This window comes from Ursus arctos, unplaced genomic scaffold (assembly GCF_023065955.2).
Source record: "Ursus arctos isolate Adak ecotype North America unplaced genomic scaffold, UrsArc2.0 scaffold_8, whole genome shotgun sequence".
Classification (NCBI taxonomy): domain Eukaryota; kingdom Metazoa; phylum Chordata; class Mammalia; order Carnivora; family Ursidae; genus Ursus; species Ursus arctos.
Genome location: NW_026623100.1, coordinates 60464136 through 60483159, shown reverse-complemented (window position 1 = coordinate 60483159; position 19024 = coordinate 60464136). Strand labels below are relative to the sequence as shown.

The window sequence follows — 19024 nt, the reverse complement described above, 5'->3', positions numbered from 1 at the left end:
ACTAGTTCTCTTAACCTAGGTTATAAACATTTTCCATAATTTTATCTCAGATATAAAAGCCCTCAATAACTTCTGTGGTAATTACCTAGAAACTGGCCATGCTGACTTTATGCTTACTGACTTTTGGGGAAAAAAAAAAGGCAAATACTGAATATTTTAAAATTTTGTTCTGACTATTTTAATTATGAAATAGTATAGAACAAAGAACTTCCCTGTACCCTTTACCCAGTTCTACCAGTTTTAATTTTAAATACTTTACCACATTTGCTTATCATTATTACTTTTGCTGTATTGAGAATAAGTTGTGTATATCATGCCCCTTTACCTTTTACTATTTTTTAAGTTTTATGTATTAAGTAATCTCTACACCTAACTTGGGGCTCAAACTCAAGACCCTGAGATCAAGAGTCCCATGATCTTCCAACTTAGCCAGGCAGGTGCCCCTGTTTATTTCTAAGAACAATAATATTTCTCTTTTTTAAAGATTTATTTTTTTGAGAGAGAGAGAATAGGGGAGGCACAGAGGGAGAGAGAATCCTGAAGCAGACTTCCTGCTGAGCGTGAAGCCCGACAAGGGCTTGATCCCAGGACCCCAAGATCATGACCTGAGGTGAAACCAAGGGTTGGCCAGTCAACTGACTGAGCCACCCAAGCGCCTCTATATTCTCTTTTATAATAGCTCTGTAGTTGTCAAGTTCTGACAGTTTCACAATGATACTTTTATCTGATCTATAGTTCATATTACAAGTTTATCAGTTGTTCTAATAATGTCCTTTAGAGCAATTTTTTCACTGCAGGATTAAATACTGTATTTAGCTTCCATGTAAACATTTATTTTTAATGGACTATTGGTCTTTAAATTTTAAGTGTTGAATTTTTGTTCTTTTAACAGCTAAACCAGGTGGACAGGTGAAATGTCAGTATATATCTGCGGTGGATAAAGTTATATTTGTGGATGATTATGCAGTAGGGTGTAGAAAGGACCTTAATGGAATCTTGTTGTTAGACACTGCTCTGCAGACTCCAGTTTCAAAGCAGGATGATGTGGTTCAGCTTGAATTACCTGTTACAGAGGTAAGTTGAAATAAATAAGTGTACTTTTCTACTTAATGTAATCTCAGACATATTAGCTGTTAAATTACGTTGTGTTTGAGGACATTATATATGTACCTTTTCTTTATATGTACCCCTGTAAAAACAGGGAATTGACTTACTGATCACATTTGTTTAATTCCTCTGTATAATTAATTGATGCTTATCAAAGTGGTGTTTAGGTGTAAACTGTACCAGGTTAAAGTGTAACAGAGACACCAAAATACAGTGGCTTTAAACAATATAGTTTTTTCAGTAACAGTACAGGTCTATGTGTAGGGGTAACTTTGCTTACCTCAACACTTAACTTCCATCCATGACAGCTGTTCCAATTCTCATTTGTATTTCCCAGTCATAGTGAAAGGGAAAGCAAAAGTCCAGGGGGGAGCATACTGGTATGACCCCTCCCTCCCACCCTCCCTCCCTTTGTTTCTCTTTTGTCTTCTTTCCCCCCTCCTTCCCTTCCACTTTCCTTCTCTCCTTCATTCCTTCTTGTTCTCTTTCACAAACTCTCTCATATTTACCCTTTTCATGTTCATCCCATTGGCCAGAATTTAATCACATGGTCACATCAAGCTGAGAAGACTGGGAAAGAGGTAGTTCTTTTTTAAATATTAGATGGAAGGGAGGAATGAGTATTAGTGGATAACCAGTAATCTTTGCTGTGTATCCTGTCTTTTAACAGTCCCAGTTTAAAATTTTAGTAGTATGTATGTTTCTGTAGTGTTGCATATTCATTACTTAATTTGTGGGTCCACCCTAATTTAAATTCTTTAAGTGTGTGTTGATGTTCATATGGTGTGATTTGAAAGTACGTTTTTCAAAGTTACTGAATTTTAAATCATTTTACGTAAAATATCGAAGATTATAATGCTGTGTTCCCTAATAAAGTGAGATAACATTTTTGTCTTCATACCAAGTTGTTAATTATGAATTGTTTTGCATTTGGTGGTATGATTAGTTGATAAAACCAGTATAGCATATTTCCCAATTTTAGGGCATGAAAATTGTCAGTGTGTAAATATAAAGTGCAGTATAAATGTTTTTATTCTCTTTTTGGAAGGCTTTTAAAAAAAAAAGATACCAATATATATCCACTTAGATTTCACATTTAGTGTCATAACACAGTTGTCTGTTATATGTTATTGTTGAAAGTATGTTGCTGAAAGTTTGGGTTCTGAAAAGACAGTAGCCTTCTTTTTGTCATCAGAATATTTGGACCTGGGGTCAATGTCTAAAATTTTTGGATAGAGAATTAATTAGTTTGAGTTGTATTAAACATTTTTTCCTCCTAATTTGAGGAATTTATACTAGACGATAACCTAATAAGGCTGATATCCTAATAAAGGCTATACCCTTTATTTTATGTATTCTATGGAATATATATATATATTTTCTATGATGAAAGATGGTATCAAACTGTTCAGGTTTTAAAAAGAACTAGAGAATTACAATAAAATATTGGAATATTTATGATGAAATAGACCCTCAAATTAGTATTTTCTGTACTGTACTGTCTGAAGTGTTAAGTATTTACCTGGCTTCTATCACCTCCTCTACCTTGTTGGCTGTTAACATCTGATGCTGATTTTCTGTGTACCTAAATAATTACATAATATTGTTCGCATAATATTCTTTGTAGACCGTCCACCATCCCAGATGTCCTTTACTATAGCACATTATTTTGTCACTGTCTTCACTAAAGTATGGGGTCCTAGGTTTGGTTGGATCAGTGTGGATATATTCTTTTCCATATGTCATCCATGTAGTTCTGTTAAGGTAGTTCTTTTTGAGTTTGTGGGTAACAATACAGAGGGTGTTTTTATATTACCTGTTGACTTAGTGAATGTTCCCTCTTACGGTTTTGTATAGTTTGAGTATTTAAAACTCATTGAAGGATTTCACATTTATCTCTTTAAAATTTTACCTTTCATTTTTGTTCATGGTGTCACCGTATCCAGTTTTTTCTGTCTTGCTTTGGTTTATAACTTCCCTGTATTGAAATTTTACTCTATGGTATTACACTGAATACATTGCTTTATCTCATTAACTTTGTAATAGTCCTTCAAATCTATATATGATTAATTACATGTGATTTATAGTGCCTGTCAGAATCATTACAAATTAAAATATTTGAATAAGGATCTGAATGTAACATTTTTTGTTGTGTTTAATTTTCTGTGATCATCTTTTTTTATTTAGGCACAACAGCTCTTATCAGCATGTTTAGAAAAGGTAGATATTTCTAGTACGGAGGGTTATGATTTGTTCATCACACAGCTCAAAGATGGTTTAAAAAATACATCCCATGAGACTGCAGCCAACCACAAAGTTGCTAAGGTAAGAAGTTTTTTTTACAAAAAATTACTTTGGATTGTAATAGAACACCTCCCTACTTTCACTTTCTCTGTCTTTCCCCCACTTTCCACCTACCCTTCAAAATATTCCAGTTCTAGATTTTTCTCTCTTTTAGAGAACAAAATGTGTTTATAAGTCACCTAAAAGTTGAAACTATTTTTACTGAAGTCTAACTTCAGTTTGTGGAAACTATTTTGCTTACTTTGTTCCTAAAGCTTCTGTGCTTGGTGGCTCTATATTGGTGGAGAGGCTGATGTAAGAGACTTTCTTGTTAGCTGATGAGCTTCATTGAGAAACGGAATATGTCTTTGGAAATGGGGCCATTTGGGCTTTCATTGAAATAAGACTATGTGAGATAGTGCTTTGAATTGAATCCTTACATATGTTTTACTGATTTTTCTTTCTTTTCTAAATTAGAAGTGTAATACATATGAAATTTCTATACCAAAGGGTGTAAGGTAGAAGGTAAAAACCATTTTCCTAAAAATAATTTTTGCATTTATAAGTATCTTTTTTCTTAAGTACCATTGTAACTTACTAAAATGTGATGTACTGTGATCTGTTCTGGCTACTATTAACAGAATACCACTGACTGGGTAACTTATATACAATAGAAATTTACTGTTCACAATTTTGAAGACAGGGAAGTCCAAGATCAGGGTGCCAGGATGGCTGCCTTCTGGTGAAGTCCTTCCTAATTCATACTTGGTTCCTTCTCATTGTGTCCTGATATGATGGAAAGGTCAGGGGATCTTTCTGGAGCCTCTTTTATAAAGGTATTCATTCCTTTCAGAGGGCTCTAGTCTCATGACTTAAGTACCTCCCAAAAGCCCTAGCTACTAAGTCACCTTTGGGGGTTAGGATTTCAACAGATGAATTTGAGGGCAAGGGGACACACACATCCAGACTATAGCATACACCTTGCTTTTTTTCACATAAGATTGTATCTTGAGTATCTTTCATATTAATCCTCAGATTAGCTGCAGCCTTCCTAATATTGAATTTTTTAAATAAAGATTTACCATGAGATTATTAACTTTTATTCCATTGATGGAACATTTTATTTCATAAAACAAACTATACTATGCATTCCAACAAAGAGAATTTATCGTAAGGAATTGATTTTAACATGTGTTTGAGAACTGAAGAAGTGGAAAAGAAGCTGTGAGGAAGCACACAGATGGTAACCCCGGGAAGCAGCTGTCACCTAGGTCTGAAGGAACAAGAGCTTAGGGTTGTCAGCACCTACAGACTTAAAGAATAGGCTCTGTGGGTCTGGGATCCAGGCTTCTCAGGAGGAGCTGCTGTCTGGCTGGTACCTCAGGAGCTTGGGGATCAGAGCTTGAGGAGCTGAGACATGGATCTCGTAGAGGTGCTGCTTGGCTGGTGTTATTACCTCTGGGGAGCTCTGTGAGGCTGGTTCTGGGAATGCTAAGTAAAAAAAATGCGGAGGACTAGAAGAATCAACTGCTGCTACCAGGTCTTGTGCTGAATCAGTGTTGAGAGCAGTGACAAGTCATAGCCGGGGGGCAGTCTTCTCTGCCCTCATTATGCTTTCCCATTTCTATCCTGTATTCCTTCTGCCAGAACCTGACAGCCAGGAAACTGGCTGGGAAAGAAGAAATGCAGTTTGCAGAGTTTCAGCCTTAAGATGATAGGGGAGAGAAATAAAGGGTCAGTTTGGAGCTGAGAGATAATAGTTTCATAATTGGCACTATCTACCCTTTGGCTACTCAGTATCTCCATACATACTTTCTGTACATATTTGAACTTTTAATATGACAAAAATACTGTGATTTTACTTTTTACAAATGAAAATTCCCTCTCCCCATCTCCAGAGATGAGAGAGACAAAGTTCCAGTAGATACTTTATCTATCCCTAGGTGATACTAACTACTAAAATTCAGTTACTTTTAGGTCTTAACTATTTAGGTAATAGAACTTACTTTACGCTGCCCAAAGACTAAATGAACTACATCCAAAATTCTTGCATAAAATAAGTCTGTGTGTCTGTCTGCATCTGTGTGTCTGTATCTGAATCTTCATCCATCCGTCATGTGTAATAAGGGAAGAAAATATTCATAGCTGCTCTATCCCTCAGTTCTTTAATGGTCAAGAGGATATACATGATAGTTATAACCTCCGTCTACTACCGTTTTCATATTTGTCCTCAGCACTTCAGCTGTCAGATGTCGTTGCATGGTGGAGTGACCCACCCAAGTCTTCACTTTTGCAGGATCTAAATCCTCAGTGGTGCTGTTTTAGTTTTTGTAATCACCTATTCATTTTTACTGTTGGACATGGAAGGACTTAGAGGTACCCTAAAGAATCCTTTGGTTTCTTTTTTTTTTTTTTTTAATTTTATTTATTTGAGAGTGAGAGCATAAGCAGGGAGGGGGCGGAAGGAAAGGGAGAAGCAGACTCCCTGCTGAGTAGGGAGCCCAACATGGGGCTTTATCCCAGGCCCCTGAGATCGTGACCTGAGCCGAAGGCAGACGCTTAACCAACCGAGCCACCCAGGCGCCCCCCTTGGTTTCTAATAAAGTTCTCCTTGCCCCTATTAGTTAGCATCAATCCAGTTTCCCCTTGTTTGTCAGTTTTAATCATACCAAGCAGCGGAATAACTGCCTTCTTTGCCTGATGATTCAGTGACAAGAGGAGCCCAATATTGCTGGGTAGCAGTCTCAACATGTAATCGAATGTAACCATTGTACTCCTGGTAGAACACTCCTCCTTTGGGATGTAGGAACGCTAGAGCTTAAAGCTTGAAAAAAATCTTTGAATGGGGTATGAAGTGTAATAACGACCCTATTGGGAGAAATTGTTAGGTGTTTTTTGTTGTTGTTTGTTTTGAGTCTGAGCATATTCATCATCCTGTAAGGTAGAACCTCTCTTCCAATTAGTATTGAAAATGAGACTTTGGTAGGGCGCTACACTTTTTTTGTTAGGCCAGCTCCTTCTGGATGATAACACAGTAAGACCAGTCAGTTTCATGGGCAAGAGCCCATTGCTGTGTTTTTCTTGTTTGTTTTGTTTAGTTTTGTTTTTTGCTTTGAAGTGCTTTCTTGGTCAGAAGCAAAGTTGTGTGGAATACCATGATAGTGCATAAGCCATTCTCTTAATCCACAGGCAGTCGTTTAATAGTATGGCAGAAGCATTGTAGGTGGAACAAGTAAACGTGTATCTAGAACACATGTTTATTATAGTGAATACAAGTTGATGCCCAATCCATGGCTGAAGGAATCCAATATAATCAACTTGTAATCAGATAGCTGGCTGTTCCCCCTGGAAAATGGTATCATATTGGTGGCTCAGCTTTGTTATCTGCTGTTGGTAGATTAGGCAGTCGGTAACAGCTGTAGCCTGGTCAGTCTTGGTGAGGGGATGTTTGTGTTGTTGGACCTGTACATATCGCCATCTCTTTTGCAATGGCACTTTGCATACAGGTCCATTGAGCAAAGCATTGGGAGTGGCTATGGAGAGAGGGTAAGTGACATTCATACAATGTGTATAATTTGTCCATTTCCTTGGAAGTAGATGTCTTTTGATGAGCATTTGTGTACCTCATAAGTATTTTCCCATTGTGTTTATTTTGAGAGGTCTGTCCTTAGACTTTTACCCTTGACTGCAGTCCTGGTCTTTCCAAATGCCTGACCATCCAGCCAAAACATTAGCTACTGTCTGTTTATCAGTGAGGATCTTCACTTACGGGCAGTTCTCAAACCAGACAAAGAGCACAGCCTCATATACTGGTTGAAGTTCTGCCCACTGAGATTTACCCTCACCACTGTCTTGATTGGGGTTGTAATGTTGCAGCCATCACTTTAGGGTGGTACCAGCTAAATGTGCAGAACCGTCTGCACATCAGAGCCAAGGGTTTTCTTCCACAACTACCTCTTAAGGAGTTCTCTGTGAAGCTATCAGTGTAGAATGAGAAGGAGGCATTATAATGAGAGTAGGTATTGTAGAAGTCTGGGTTACTGTCTTACTCATCTTGTCCAAAACTGGCCTTTTGGACTTTCTCAAGACTGATCTTTTGTAAACCACTCAATGAAGAGAGACTTGTCATTTGTTCCCAGTATTAAAGTTTGGTGTGTCATATAACATCTGGTTTATGATGGACAGCTCTGATCACATACGCATTTTTTTTTTAAAGATTTATTTATTTTAGAGAGAGTGAGTGCAGGGGGAGGGGCAGAAGGAGAGGGAGAGAACTCATCTCAAGCATACTCCCTGCTGAGCGCGGAGCCGCAGGTAGGGCTCGAGCTCATGACCCTGAGATCATGACCTGAGCTGAAATCAAGAGTCAGACACTTAACCGACTGAGCCACCCAGGTGCCTCTGATTGCACAGACATTTATTTCATGGATTGATATTAATTTCTGTCAGGGACTGAAGCCAGAAACTTTCTCAAAAGAACAGTTACTTACAGGGGAGGGTGTGGCTTTATTCGAGCATTGTGCTAGTGATTGTCCCAGTTCAGCTTGCCGGATGGGTCATTTAGCATCTTTACTTGCAGTACACACTTCTAATGTCATTGAATATGCTCAGTGGTAAAAGTGGCAGAACATCTTGTCATTCAGCCAGGACCTGCGCAGAGCTTCTTGAACTGTGCCTATTCTCTGATAATTGAGTTAGAGTAACATACTCAGATATGCCAGATAGTGGGTCCAGAATCCAGTTAGGCCCACCAAGCACTGTTCCTCTTTTTCCACTATTTGCTTTTATAAGTTGTAGCAACTTGTCTTTCACGTTGGAGGAAATATCCTGACATGCTCAGACCACTGGACTTCCAGGAATTTCACAAAGGTTGTAGGACTCTGAGTTTCTCTGGGCATTATTGATCTTCTCTGGCTTGCATGTGTCTTACTAAGGCATGTAAGTTCTTTGCTACTCCCTCCTGATCCGGACCAGTCAGCGTGATGTTAGAGTGTGTTACAGCATCATGTAGTAGACCAGTGTGGTGATCTGCAGGATATTAAGTTGATCAAGATTTCTGCAGACTAGATATGGTAAAGAACATGAGCAATAGTCCCAGGGTAGTAATGAAGATTGATTGCTACTGCCAGATAAAAGAAGTCTACTTTTGGATGGTTCTTAAAAATTAGTATAGAGAAAAAAGTATTTTACAGAACTGTAACTGCCTGTCAGGTATCAAGGGATTTGTTGATTTGCTTTACTAAAGATAACTCATCTGGAATAGCAGCTGCAGTTGAAGTCACCTGGTAGCTTATAATCCACAGTTTTTCTTTCAGATCCATTTACATTTTGCATAGGCCAAACAGGCCAGTTAAACGAAGGTGAGGTAGTTTGAATTCCCCTGTATCTTTCAGGTCTCTTTTGGTGGCGTGAATCTCAGAAATTTCCTCAGGAATGTGGTATTGCTCTGGGTTAGTAGGTTTGTAGAGAATGGAAGTTCTAGGGGCTTCCACTTGGCCTTTCTTCCTTTAGTAGTTCTTAGGACTATAGAAACTGTGAAGATTTTTCTGGTTGCCGGTTTTATATCTCTTCCAATTATGCTTTTGGAAACTGGACAGTTAACTGCAAGATAGGTACAGGGATCCACAGAGCTCACGGAGATAACATTGGGCTAGAACTCCATTAACCATTTGACCATCCTAAGTCCCTACTTTCACTAGTGGACCACAGTTCAGTGCTACTTCTTGGTAAAGCCTGAAAGATCACACTATTTTCTATTTCCCAGTGGACAGTGACTGTAGTGCATGTCTACAGGTACCTTTGGGGAACGTTTGGAGTATGATTTACAGTGTATGGTGGGGAGTTATTGTAGTGCCCTTTCTCAAGGGGATTCGGCCAAGAGGCTCTTATGAATGGGTTAGTTCTAGGAACAAAATAGGAGGCTTTCATTTTCTTTGTCTTTATCTCTTTCTCTCTCTCTCTAGCAATTCAAATCATGTTTCTGTCCAAAAGTTTTTCTAGTTAGATGGATAAATTATAATTTAGTAGGCTGCCTAGAATGTACTAGACAGAGTGGAAATCATAGGTGAGCAGGGACAGGATATAGAAATGAAATTATTTTATAGACTTCTCCAGAAGAATAATACTTAGCATCTTTGCTTTCTAACTTTTAAAATAATTTTAATGTTAAATAATTATAGTTAATATTTGTTGAATGCTTACTGTATTAAACATTGTACCAATTCTCCCTTGAATTTTCTTAAGAACATTATGTGAGTAGGTACTATGTGGGTAGTTTTTCCTCATATTACAGAAGCGGGAGACTGAAGTTAATTTGACTAGGGTCACATAGTTGATGGTGAAGATGGTTTTGGAATCTAAGTCTGTGTGACTACAAGATCTGTGCTTTTAGTTACTCTGTGTATAGTGACAACAATAAATACATAAGAGTCTGCTAAGCTGATGTAAATCCTCATATGCCTATGCATATGTACAGTCTCACTACACTGTACAAGTACATTCTTAATGAACAGAGAGATTTGTGTGCCTAGTTCGTGCTTAACATTGCAAATGTGCTGGAGGAATATTAAAAGTAATGGGTGATTTTCGTTAACCTAAATTGTTGATGCATATATGTAAGATGTGCTACCTTCAGGTTCTAAACTGTCTTTTTCTGCTTGAGGTTTCACTTTTTTACATAATTGCAAGTTCCTGCTTTAAATGATGAATTAATGGAGTAAATGAATTGAGACTGATGAATAGTTCTTTTTTTTTTTTTTTTTAAATAATGTATAAGTACAGTTTTGGTTTAAACTGTTGAGTACATTTTTCTTTGCTTACACTCCCAATTTATTTCAGTGGGCCACAGTTACATTTCATCTTCCTCATCATGTGTTGAAGTCCATTGCCAGTGCCATTGTGAATGAACTCAAGAAAATAAATCAAAATGTTGCTGCCTTACCTGTGGCATCCTCAGTGATGGACAGATTGTCTTACCTCTTACCTAGTGCTCGTCCAGAACTTGGAGTGGGGCCAGGCCGTTCTGTGGACAGGTATAACTTTGCTTATAAAGAGATGTTACAGTGAAATCGAATTGATTAGGTTTTTGGATTAACTAAGAATAACAAAAATTTAATTATGACTTAAAATGTATTTCAGAGTATTTTGGAAAACCATTCAGATTCTCATAACAAAATACTGAAGTGAATTAGTGCTTGAATTGCTGTTAAACATTTTTTCTTGGTGCTTGGAAGGTATTTAAAGGGGTCATAAAACTATTCCGAAAATTCCAGCTCCATACTTAGTAAATAAATATTTGAGCCGCCTTAAAAATATAATTATTCAGTAGATAATAATTATGCCTTGATGAAAGCAATGAAAAACAGTTTTCATAAATTGAAAAGCTGTGCCAGAACCTGTGTATAAGAGCCATATATTATTTCCTACTTAAAAAATCAATTAGGGCAATTTAGAATTAAGATTTTTATGCTGCCTGCCCTGGATTTAAACAGTGTATTACAGAAATCATACCTCAACCATTATTTTCTTCAGTAGAGATTCATTGAGGTCCTGCTTTGTATAAAACTAATTAAAAAGCCAGTAATATGTTCATTTAAAAACTTAAATGATTTGTTTGAAATACATTAGATTCTTTTTTTTTTTTTTTTTAAGATTTTTATTCATTTGAGAGAGAGCGAGCATGAGGGTGGGGCGGTGGGGAGAGGCAGAGGCAGAGGGAGAGGGTGAAGACAGACTCCCTGCTGAGCTGGATCCCAGGATCTGGAGATCAGGACCTGAGCTGAAGGCAGATACTTTTTTTTTTTTTTTCAAAGATTTTATTTATTTATTTGACAGAGAGAGACAGCCAGCGAAAGAGGGAACACAGCAGGGGGAGTGGGAGAGGAAGAAGCAGGCTCCTAGTGGAAGAGCCTGATGTGGGGCTCGATCCCAGATCACGCCCTGAGCCGAAGGCAGACGCTTAATGACTATGCCACTCAGGTGCCCCCAAAGGCAGATACTTAACCGTCTGAGCCACCCAGGCGCCCCATAACTTTAGATTCTTACCAAAAGTATTAAGTTTGGAAATGCTGTAAGGAAATAATTAAACTCAGCAGTTTTGATAAATTCACATTTGCCTTTTCATGTAGCATTTCACATTTCACTGGATGTGAATTATAATTTCTTATGCTTTTTTTCTAAAGTACATTTATAAATAGTACATGCTGATGTTAGCACAGCCCCTCCTGAATATACTAACTTCTATTAAGTGTGGCTCCTACATTAGTTTGCCATACTTATTAGCTTAGCTCTTGGTAAGCTGAGACTTTTGCTTGATCAGTTGCCTATTTTTTGTTATGGGGTGATTCTGTTATTATGTAAATAACTTCTCTTGGTCGTGTTAACATTTGGGAAGGGTTTTTATATTCTGTATAATACTGCATTGTCTGTTTTTTGGGTAAAATGTAGAGACTATCATTTTTAATCTGAATAGCTACCAGGTAATATGCGGTATGGTTATCATTAAAATATTCCTTAGAATATGTCTGGAGAGGGGGGAAAATATACCTGGAATAAGTATTTCTTTTCCTAGAGCTATACCTACCTTGAGATTATAAAACAGCCCTTCAGAGCTATTTTCTTTGCAAATAGTAGCTGGGTTTCTAAAGAAATCTGTGCAAGCTGTGGTAAATGTCTTATTTTAGGAAATGCATTCACTGGATAGGATATTGTGTTTTTGGAGGTGTTTAAATGTCTCAGAATACTAATTTTGATGTAGTCTGTGGTATTTGTTTCATTAAGAATGAATCTAGGAACTTATGAAGATGTTCATGAACTTGGGTCTGTTGGAGGTTTGTTAGGTTTTGTTAGATGCTCTGCTCTTTTGTTTGGTGATATACGTAAGTGGGTGGTTTTCTGTATGACACAGATCCTGAAGAAATCTATAGCCTGTAAATGATAAGGCTTTTCTAACCCAACAACTTTTGTTTTTTTTCAAACCAGAACACAACTATGAGTTAAACCTAAGCTCACTAGCAATTTTATAGGAAATTATGTGCTAATTTAGGGAAGAATTTAGAGGAAAGTATTTTTCTGGTCTCGCTGTGATGACCTTTACCACTTTCTTTTTTTTTCTTTTTTCCTCCCTTCCTGTTATCATTTACACTTTTGTTTTAGGAAGAGTAACCTTTGCTTACCAGTCCTTTCTTTCTCGAAGCCATTTGGACTTTGTCTAAATTTAGTATCATTCTTTAAAATAATACTCTAGGTTGGCTGCCTGGCTAGCTTGGTTGGTAGAGCATGCGACTCTTGATCTTGGTGTCGTGAATTCAAGCCCCACGTTGGGCATAGAGCTTACTTAAAAAAGTAAATTAAAAAGATTTTTTTTTAAAAAAGCGACTCATTTAAAAAATACTCTAGGTTATAGGTTTACTCTCAGTCTGCTAATATATTTTTATATGAACACATATGAAGATCTTTTTTGATAGTTCCCTGGAGAGTATAGCTTTCCTAGAAAAGGATTTCTCTGGAGAAAGAACAGAAAGAAAATTGCTTTCTACTTAAAAAAAAAATTAAATTGGAAAATACTTTCTCAACATGGTTGAGATAAAACTTATCACTGTTCCTTTGGTTGTGGTTTTATCCATGTATGCAAATTTGGCACATGATGAAAGCATAGGACTCTGTCTTTATGTCTCTAGATTTTCTGTTCTCTGCTTGGTAGTAATGCAACATTTGTTAATTTAATCTACCCCTGGAATTATCAGTTGTAGCTATCAATCAGGTTTCTTTTTCTCTATGGTGTTTCAGGGAAATTCCTGAAAGTGATCAGTTTTAGTTTAAAGTACACATTTGATATTGGTCATTAGACCATTCCCAGTTTTTGTTGATAATCCAGTAAAATTTTTGTTCAGTGTTAAGTAGGAGTGTCACTATAATTTGATGCCTAACTTCAGTTACATAAAGTATGTTTACTCGCAGATCGCTGATGTATAGTGAAGCTAACAGACGGGAGACATTTACCTCATGGCCTCATGTAGGCTATCGATGGGCACAGCCAGATCCCATGGCTCAAGCTGGATTTTATCATCAGGTAAAAAAGACTCAAAAAACATTTTTTTTCAGTATGCTTTTATAGTCTTCAGTAAAATCATCAACATTTAATAGTTTCTCAGAAATTGATTTATGCAGGCTTGCTCTGTGCTTGTATGTATGCATTTGCGTGAGTTTTGTTTTATTCTTGGACCTTTGAATACTGACTGGCTATTTCCTATATCATGTATTGTGTACAAAAAGGAAAAAAAATATTTGTTACAAGTAACTAACAACTGAGTTAATGCTTCATAACTATTTTCTTTCAGAAGCCAGGCAGTATTCTTCAGATTTGCTTTTTGAGAAGTGTTCTCTTTGGATGTGTGTTTATTTTCACTTTGTGATTTCTACATTCATAACAGAGTAGTAGATACCGAGGGTAATGCAACAAAAAGTAACACATTGCAGTTACTCCTGAAACTCTAATTTTGGTGGGGATATAAATTACCCACATACTTATGTATAACTGAAGAAGCAGCATTGCGGGTGGTACAGTGCGCCTGAATATATATACTTGGAAGAACTGATTAAGAAATTGCACAGAAAGAGGAGTGAGTAGTCAAGGAAAATAGATTTATGTAGAAAAAAGGAGAGCCTACAGTATAGGGATTTATGTGACTAAAAGACAAGCGGGACATTATAGAGAGGTTCACTGACCTAAAGTAGAGGGAAATTAAGAAAAATGACTTCAGATGGGCATAATATACTAAATAAAGAAGGCTTAAACTGGGTAGTGGAGAATGGCTTACCACTGCTAAAGAATCTAAGCAATTTAATACTTACATGTCAGTTTACATAAAGCATGCTTACTTAATTTTAGAATTCAACTAAACTTTGAAATACATTGAAGTAACTATTGTAGAGAATCTGAAGAGTGATTATTCCTTAGTTATCTTGAAGTGTTTGGAGTATCTTAACTAAAATTAAATCAGAAATTCATACATATTGGACTATTTTATTCATGGTCTGTCAGATTTCCAGTTAAAGATAGATTAGTTTGGAGGCTGGCTAATACTAGAGTTACTGAAATTATTTTTCTAACTTAAAGTTTGAATATGGACCATTTTTCCTGATAATTTATCTTCATTGCTATTTGGTATCATTTCCTAAAACAATCTCTGTAAAGTGATGCCTTGGTATTTTTTCTGTTGAATTATTGTTTATTGTATTCCATCTTTGCGAAGAGATCAAATCATAGATTTTCTAAATCTTCTGCCTGTGTTAGGGACTGATTATTCTTAATTTTAAAGAATATAAGTAAATTTACATCTATATGCATAGTAGGTGTTAAGTAGAGTAAGTCCTCAAAAACAGTAATGTTTGTTTTCAGAGCTATATTTTAGTTTAGATTTTGATGTATTACACAGGACAAAATGTCATATATATAAAGTGTCTTAAAGAATATTACATGAATTAGGTTCACTAGTTTGCTTTTCCTTTTTACTTGGCCTTTCTTAGGTGGTTGAATGAAATTCAGTTAATAATAAAATGTGTTAGATTCTACTTCCTTATATATTTAACTGTATTTCAAATACTTCAGTAATGCATTTAGAAGATGCTAGATTAGAGACTAAGTATGTGTGTGCCTCCATGTTTGCTCTAGTGCTCATTTTTTGATGAAACACAATTTTTCAAATAAAGCAGCAAATTTTTAAACATTTAGGCATTCACTGTATCTCTGGAATCAGTGTATAGGCTAATTGTCTTTTCCTCAGTGTGCTTTTTACCTAATATTATGAACATTTTTAGAAGAATTTTTATTAAAAGGTTATTTTAATATTAACCTTTTCTGTCTTTATAAATTTGTAGCCTGCCTCATCTGGAGATGACAGAGCCATGTGTTTTACTTGTAGTGTATGTCTCGTTTGTTGGGAACCTACTGATGAACCTTGGTGAGTTTTGATTTTTCTGGATATAATAGGCTAAGTTAATCATATAAGTAGGCTTCTAAATTTTCCGTTTTTCATCTAGATACAATGAAATTCTTGCCTTTTTCCATCTGTATTTTTGCCTTTGTCCTAAGAGAATGAGAGAGCACTGTCTATGCTCTGTCACATCACTTGGCATACAGTAACTAAGGTCTTTGACTTCCTAAAATCTAAGGGAGAAGTGCCAAAGAGTAGAATTAGGCCTGAACCAGAAGGCTATGATAAGTAAGTTGATACAGTATGATTAACTTTAGCAGTTTAATCTTGGTCAGTTGAGGGCAGCCTGTCAGTAGGGAGTCCACAGAGCAGGGCCTTACGATCTGTGTTTTTAACTTTAAAGTAATTTTAGGGAGTCTGTGTTAATTTTGAATTCCAATGGATGAAAGTTTAGAACTTGGTTAAACATTAGAGATCATGTATTGAAACCTAATTTTTATAAATAACTGAGGCCCTATTAATAGAAATAGTAATAAGAGCAAATACTTATATAATGCTACTTACCAGTTACCATCCTAAGCACTTTATGTATGTTTAACTCGTTTAATTCTCATATTAGCCCTATGAAATAGGTACTGCTATCTTCATTTTAGAGGAGGGAATGGAGAATATTCCCAGTTTAATCCTTAACTGTCACTCAGTGCAATAGGAATTATTATCCCATTGTAAATAAAGAAAATAAAATTTGCCAAAGAGCATATGGCTGATTAGTGATGGAGCCAGGATTTGGTTTGTAGTAAAATTAGTTTGAGGTCTCTGAATGTTAATCAGCTGTTGTGAATGGGGTAAACTAGCTAAAGCCTATTGGAGTGAACATATGGATTCCCGTTTGCAGTGGGTTTACTATATGAAAATTGAAGTCGCGTCTGTCTGTGGACTGAGAGTTGAACATGTGCAATTTCCAGCTTGGGTTAAGGTTCTGTTTGGAACTCAGTCTTTTCCCCTAGAAACTATTTATATAGAAACCATTTTAACGTGTATTTTTTAGTTTCTTAGGCTGATCCTCAGTTATTTAACCCATCCCTAAAAAATTATACCATGATATTATAGAATGTAACTTTATTCATAAATATTTTTTGGGGAGGAAATTTCAAATATGCACCTTGGGCTGTCAAAACCTATCTTTTCTTGACATGGTCAGGGAATCAAGGATTCTATCTCTTCTTGCCCCAGGATTCAGGATTCCTCAAATTTAAGCAATTGGTAGCATCTCTGAGGACTTGAGGGCAGTGTTCTAAATGGATAGGAGGGAACAGGATTGAAGGGAGGTGGGGAGCTGAGCCTAGGTAGCTTCTGAATCTGTAAGGGGGAAAAGAAGGAAGACTTGCAAGTGGACAATGGGACTCTCATATATTGATGGCGGGAGTTGATAGAGCTACTTTGGAGGGAGATTGAAGTTTTTAAAAAATAAAATGAGCACACCCTATCATCTGGCAATTCCACTTCTACTTATTTACCTGAGAGAATTAATTCCTCTTGTATACAAAGAGGCATAAAGTAGATGGTAACTGCTGTGAAAAACTGGAATCATCTTAAATGTTTGTCAGGATGGAATAGCCAAATAAAATGTGGTATGGTCATATAATCTATTATCCAACAATTAAAAGGAATCAATAGTTTGCTCTCTATTCACCATCAGTAACTTTTAGTTATGTTATTGTATCAAGAAGTTTGTTGTAGGATGATTCATACAGTAGTAATTTTTTTAGAATGAAAAATTATATTTTCTTACATGTACATATACATGAAAACTTACAAAAATATTTTAGAAGTATACTGATTAAATTCATAAAAGTGGTTATTTGGAGGTGGGAAAAGAGATTACTGGGATTGGATATTGTAATTGAGTGGTATTTAGCTTTATTTTATATAGTTATGTGTCACTTGTGTAAATAACATTTTAATTAAAAAGTTAAAACTCAGGGAAGAAAGAAGGATGGAAAGAGGAAAATACCCTAGGATTTAGTTGGGAGGGAATCCAGTCAAAATATGTGCTTGGGGATGTCATTTAAAAGCAATTATGTAAGACATCTGACTATTGCAATTTGTCCAGGGTTTATATATGGATATAGGTAAGTTGTAGGTGCTTTGAAAAAAGAAATATGTACACCCCGAGGAATGGCATATTTTATAAGTGTAGTTTTCCTTTCTTTGCCTTGGAAATTAAAAAAAAAAAAAAAGTTCTTTTTTTGGTAGCGGCATCCTGACATTTCAGGTAATGCCTTGTAATTACAGCTAGTGAGAGTAAAAAAAAGAATAATCAGAAAGAAAGAAAGTAGTCACAAAGTTGGAGACATACTTTGTAAGTGTTAAAGTTAATCCTTTCAATATTTGAGAATTTTTAAAGTCATTATACTAGTCTTGAGAATTCCTACTGTTTTATTTTTACTAAACATGTTAGAATTTTCTAAGTAAACAAATTTAACGTTTCTTTTTGCTCATTAAGCATTTATGTGAAAGAAATAATGCACAGTCTGTGAATATTATCTTTCTATGTTTCTTTGAAAAGAAATTTTCTTTAGAAGTTATTTATCTGGTTTGGTCCTGTAGTGAATGTGTAATATGTATTTCTGTGTTCTTAACATAGGTCATTTTATGCAAACTCTAGATCTTTTTGCTTTCAGATCTTTACTAAAAAGTTTTTTGTGATACGAATGACACTTAATCGAGTTTTTACTATATGTCATTTACAGTTGTGGCCACTGATACAGATATGCATATGATTGTATATAATTAATTTTAAAAATAGCTGTATTGAGATATCTTTGACATGTAAAAATTGTATGTATTTAAGGTGTACAACTTGATGTTTTGGTATATGTACACACTGAAAAGACCACCACAGTCAAGCTAATTAATATATCCATCACCTCTACACAGTTACCATTTTGTGTGTGTACATGTGTTAAGATCTAATTTAAAATACATCCTCTTCTCAAACTTCAGGTATATAATACACTATTATTACCTATTGTCAGTATGCTGTACATGATTTCTGGGGAGTTTTAAACCAAAACAAAGTAATTACTTATTTACAGTTGTAGGAAACAGTGTGAGGAAATACCAGACTTTACACAATTTTATCAGTATGTGAATATAGTATAAATTATACTATAGCATTTCTGTTTTGTCAGCGACTGATTTTATCTGTAATACGTTAAAGGGAATAAAATCTGCTGCTATAGTGAGTGGTTGAATATGTTAGAGTGATCTTGGTAAGATTGAATGATGTGGCATTTGAGTCTTTTTAATAAAGCGTACTTTAATTGTTTTTTAAAAAAGAAAAGATGATCCTGGAGTTCTTTTTTAAATCTACAGACTTAACAGCTTTGTTGTTAAGTAAACTTTTCCTTCCTTAATCTGTGTAAAGGTCTGAACACGAGAGACACTCCCCAAACTGCCCGTTTGTGAAAGGTGAGCACACACAGAATGTGCCGTTGTCCGTCACTCTTGCGACAAGTCCTGCACAGTTTCCCTGTACTGATGGAACTGACAGAATAGCTTGCTTTGGGTCGGGGAGCTGCCCTCACTTTCTAGCTGCTGCAACAAAACGAGGAAAGATCTGCATATGGGATGTTTCCAAACTTATGAAGGTATGTTTTAATTTTGAAGTAACAAATTAGTAATTGAGAAAAAAGTCA

At 35.9% G+C, this 19024-nt stretch overlaps 1 protein-coding gene across 23 annotated transcripts in view; it reads left to right on the top strand.

Annotated features, from left to right (window-relative positions):
* The window catches only part of BIRC6 (baculoviral IAP repeat containing 6), a 226993-nt gene that overhangs the window by 24810 nt on the left and 183159 nt on the right, over positions 1-19024 (top strand). For all 23 annotated transcript variants that reach the window (XR_003311423.4, XM_048222900.2, XM_026478650.4 and 20 more), the window contains exons 2-7: positions 893-1074; positions 3295-3432; positions 10228-10421; positions 13348-13459; positions 15268-15350; positions 18754-18976. Coding sequence is in view for 22 of the 23 variants with exons in the window: in XM_048222900.2 (XP_048078857.1) it covers positions 893-1074; positions 3295-3432; positions 10228-10421; positions 13348-13459; positions 15268-15350; positions 18754-18976 (932 nt within the window). In the remaining variant the exon portion in view is untranslated. The remainder of the gene's footprint in view (positions 1-892; positions 1075-3294; positions 3433-10227; positions 10422-13347; positions 13460-15267; positions 15351-18753; positions 18977-19024) is intronic.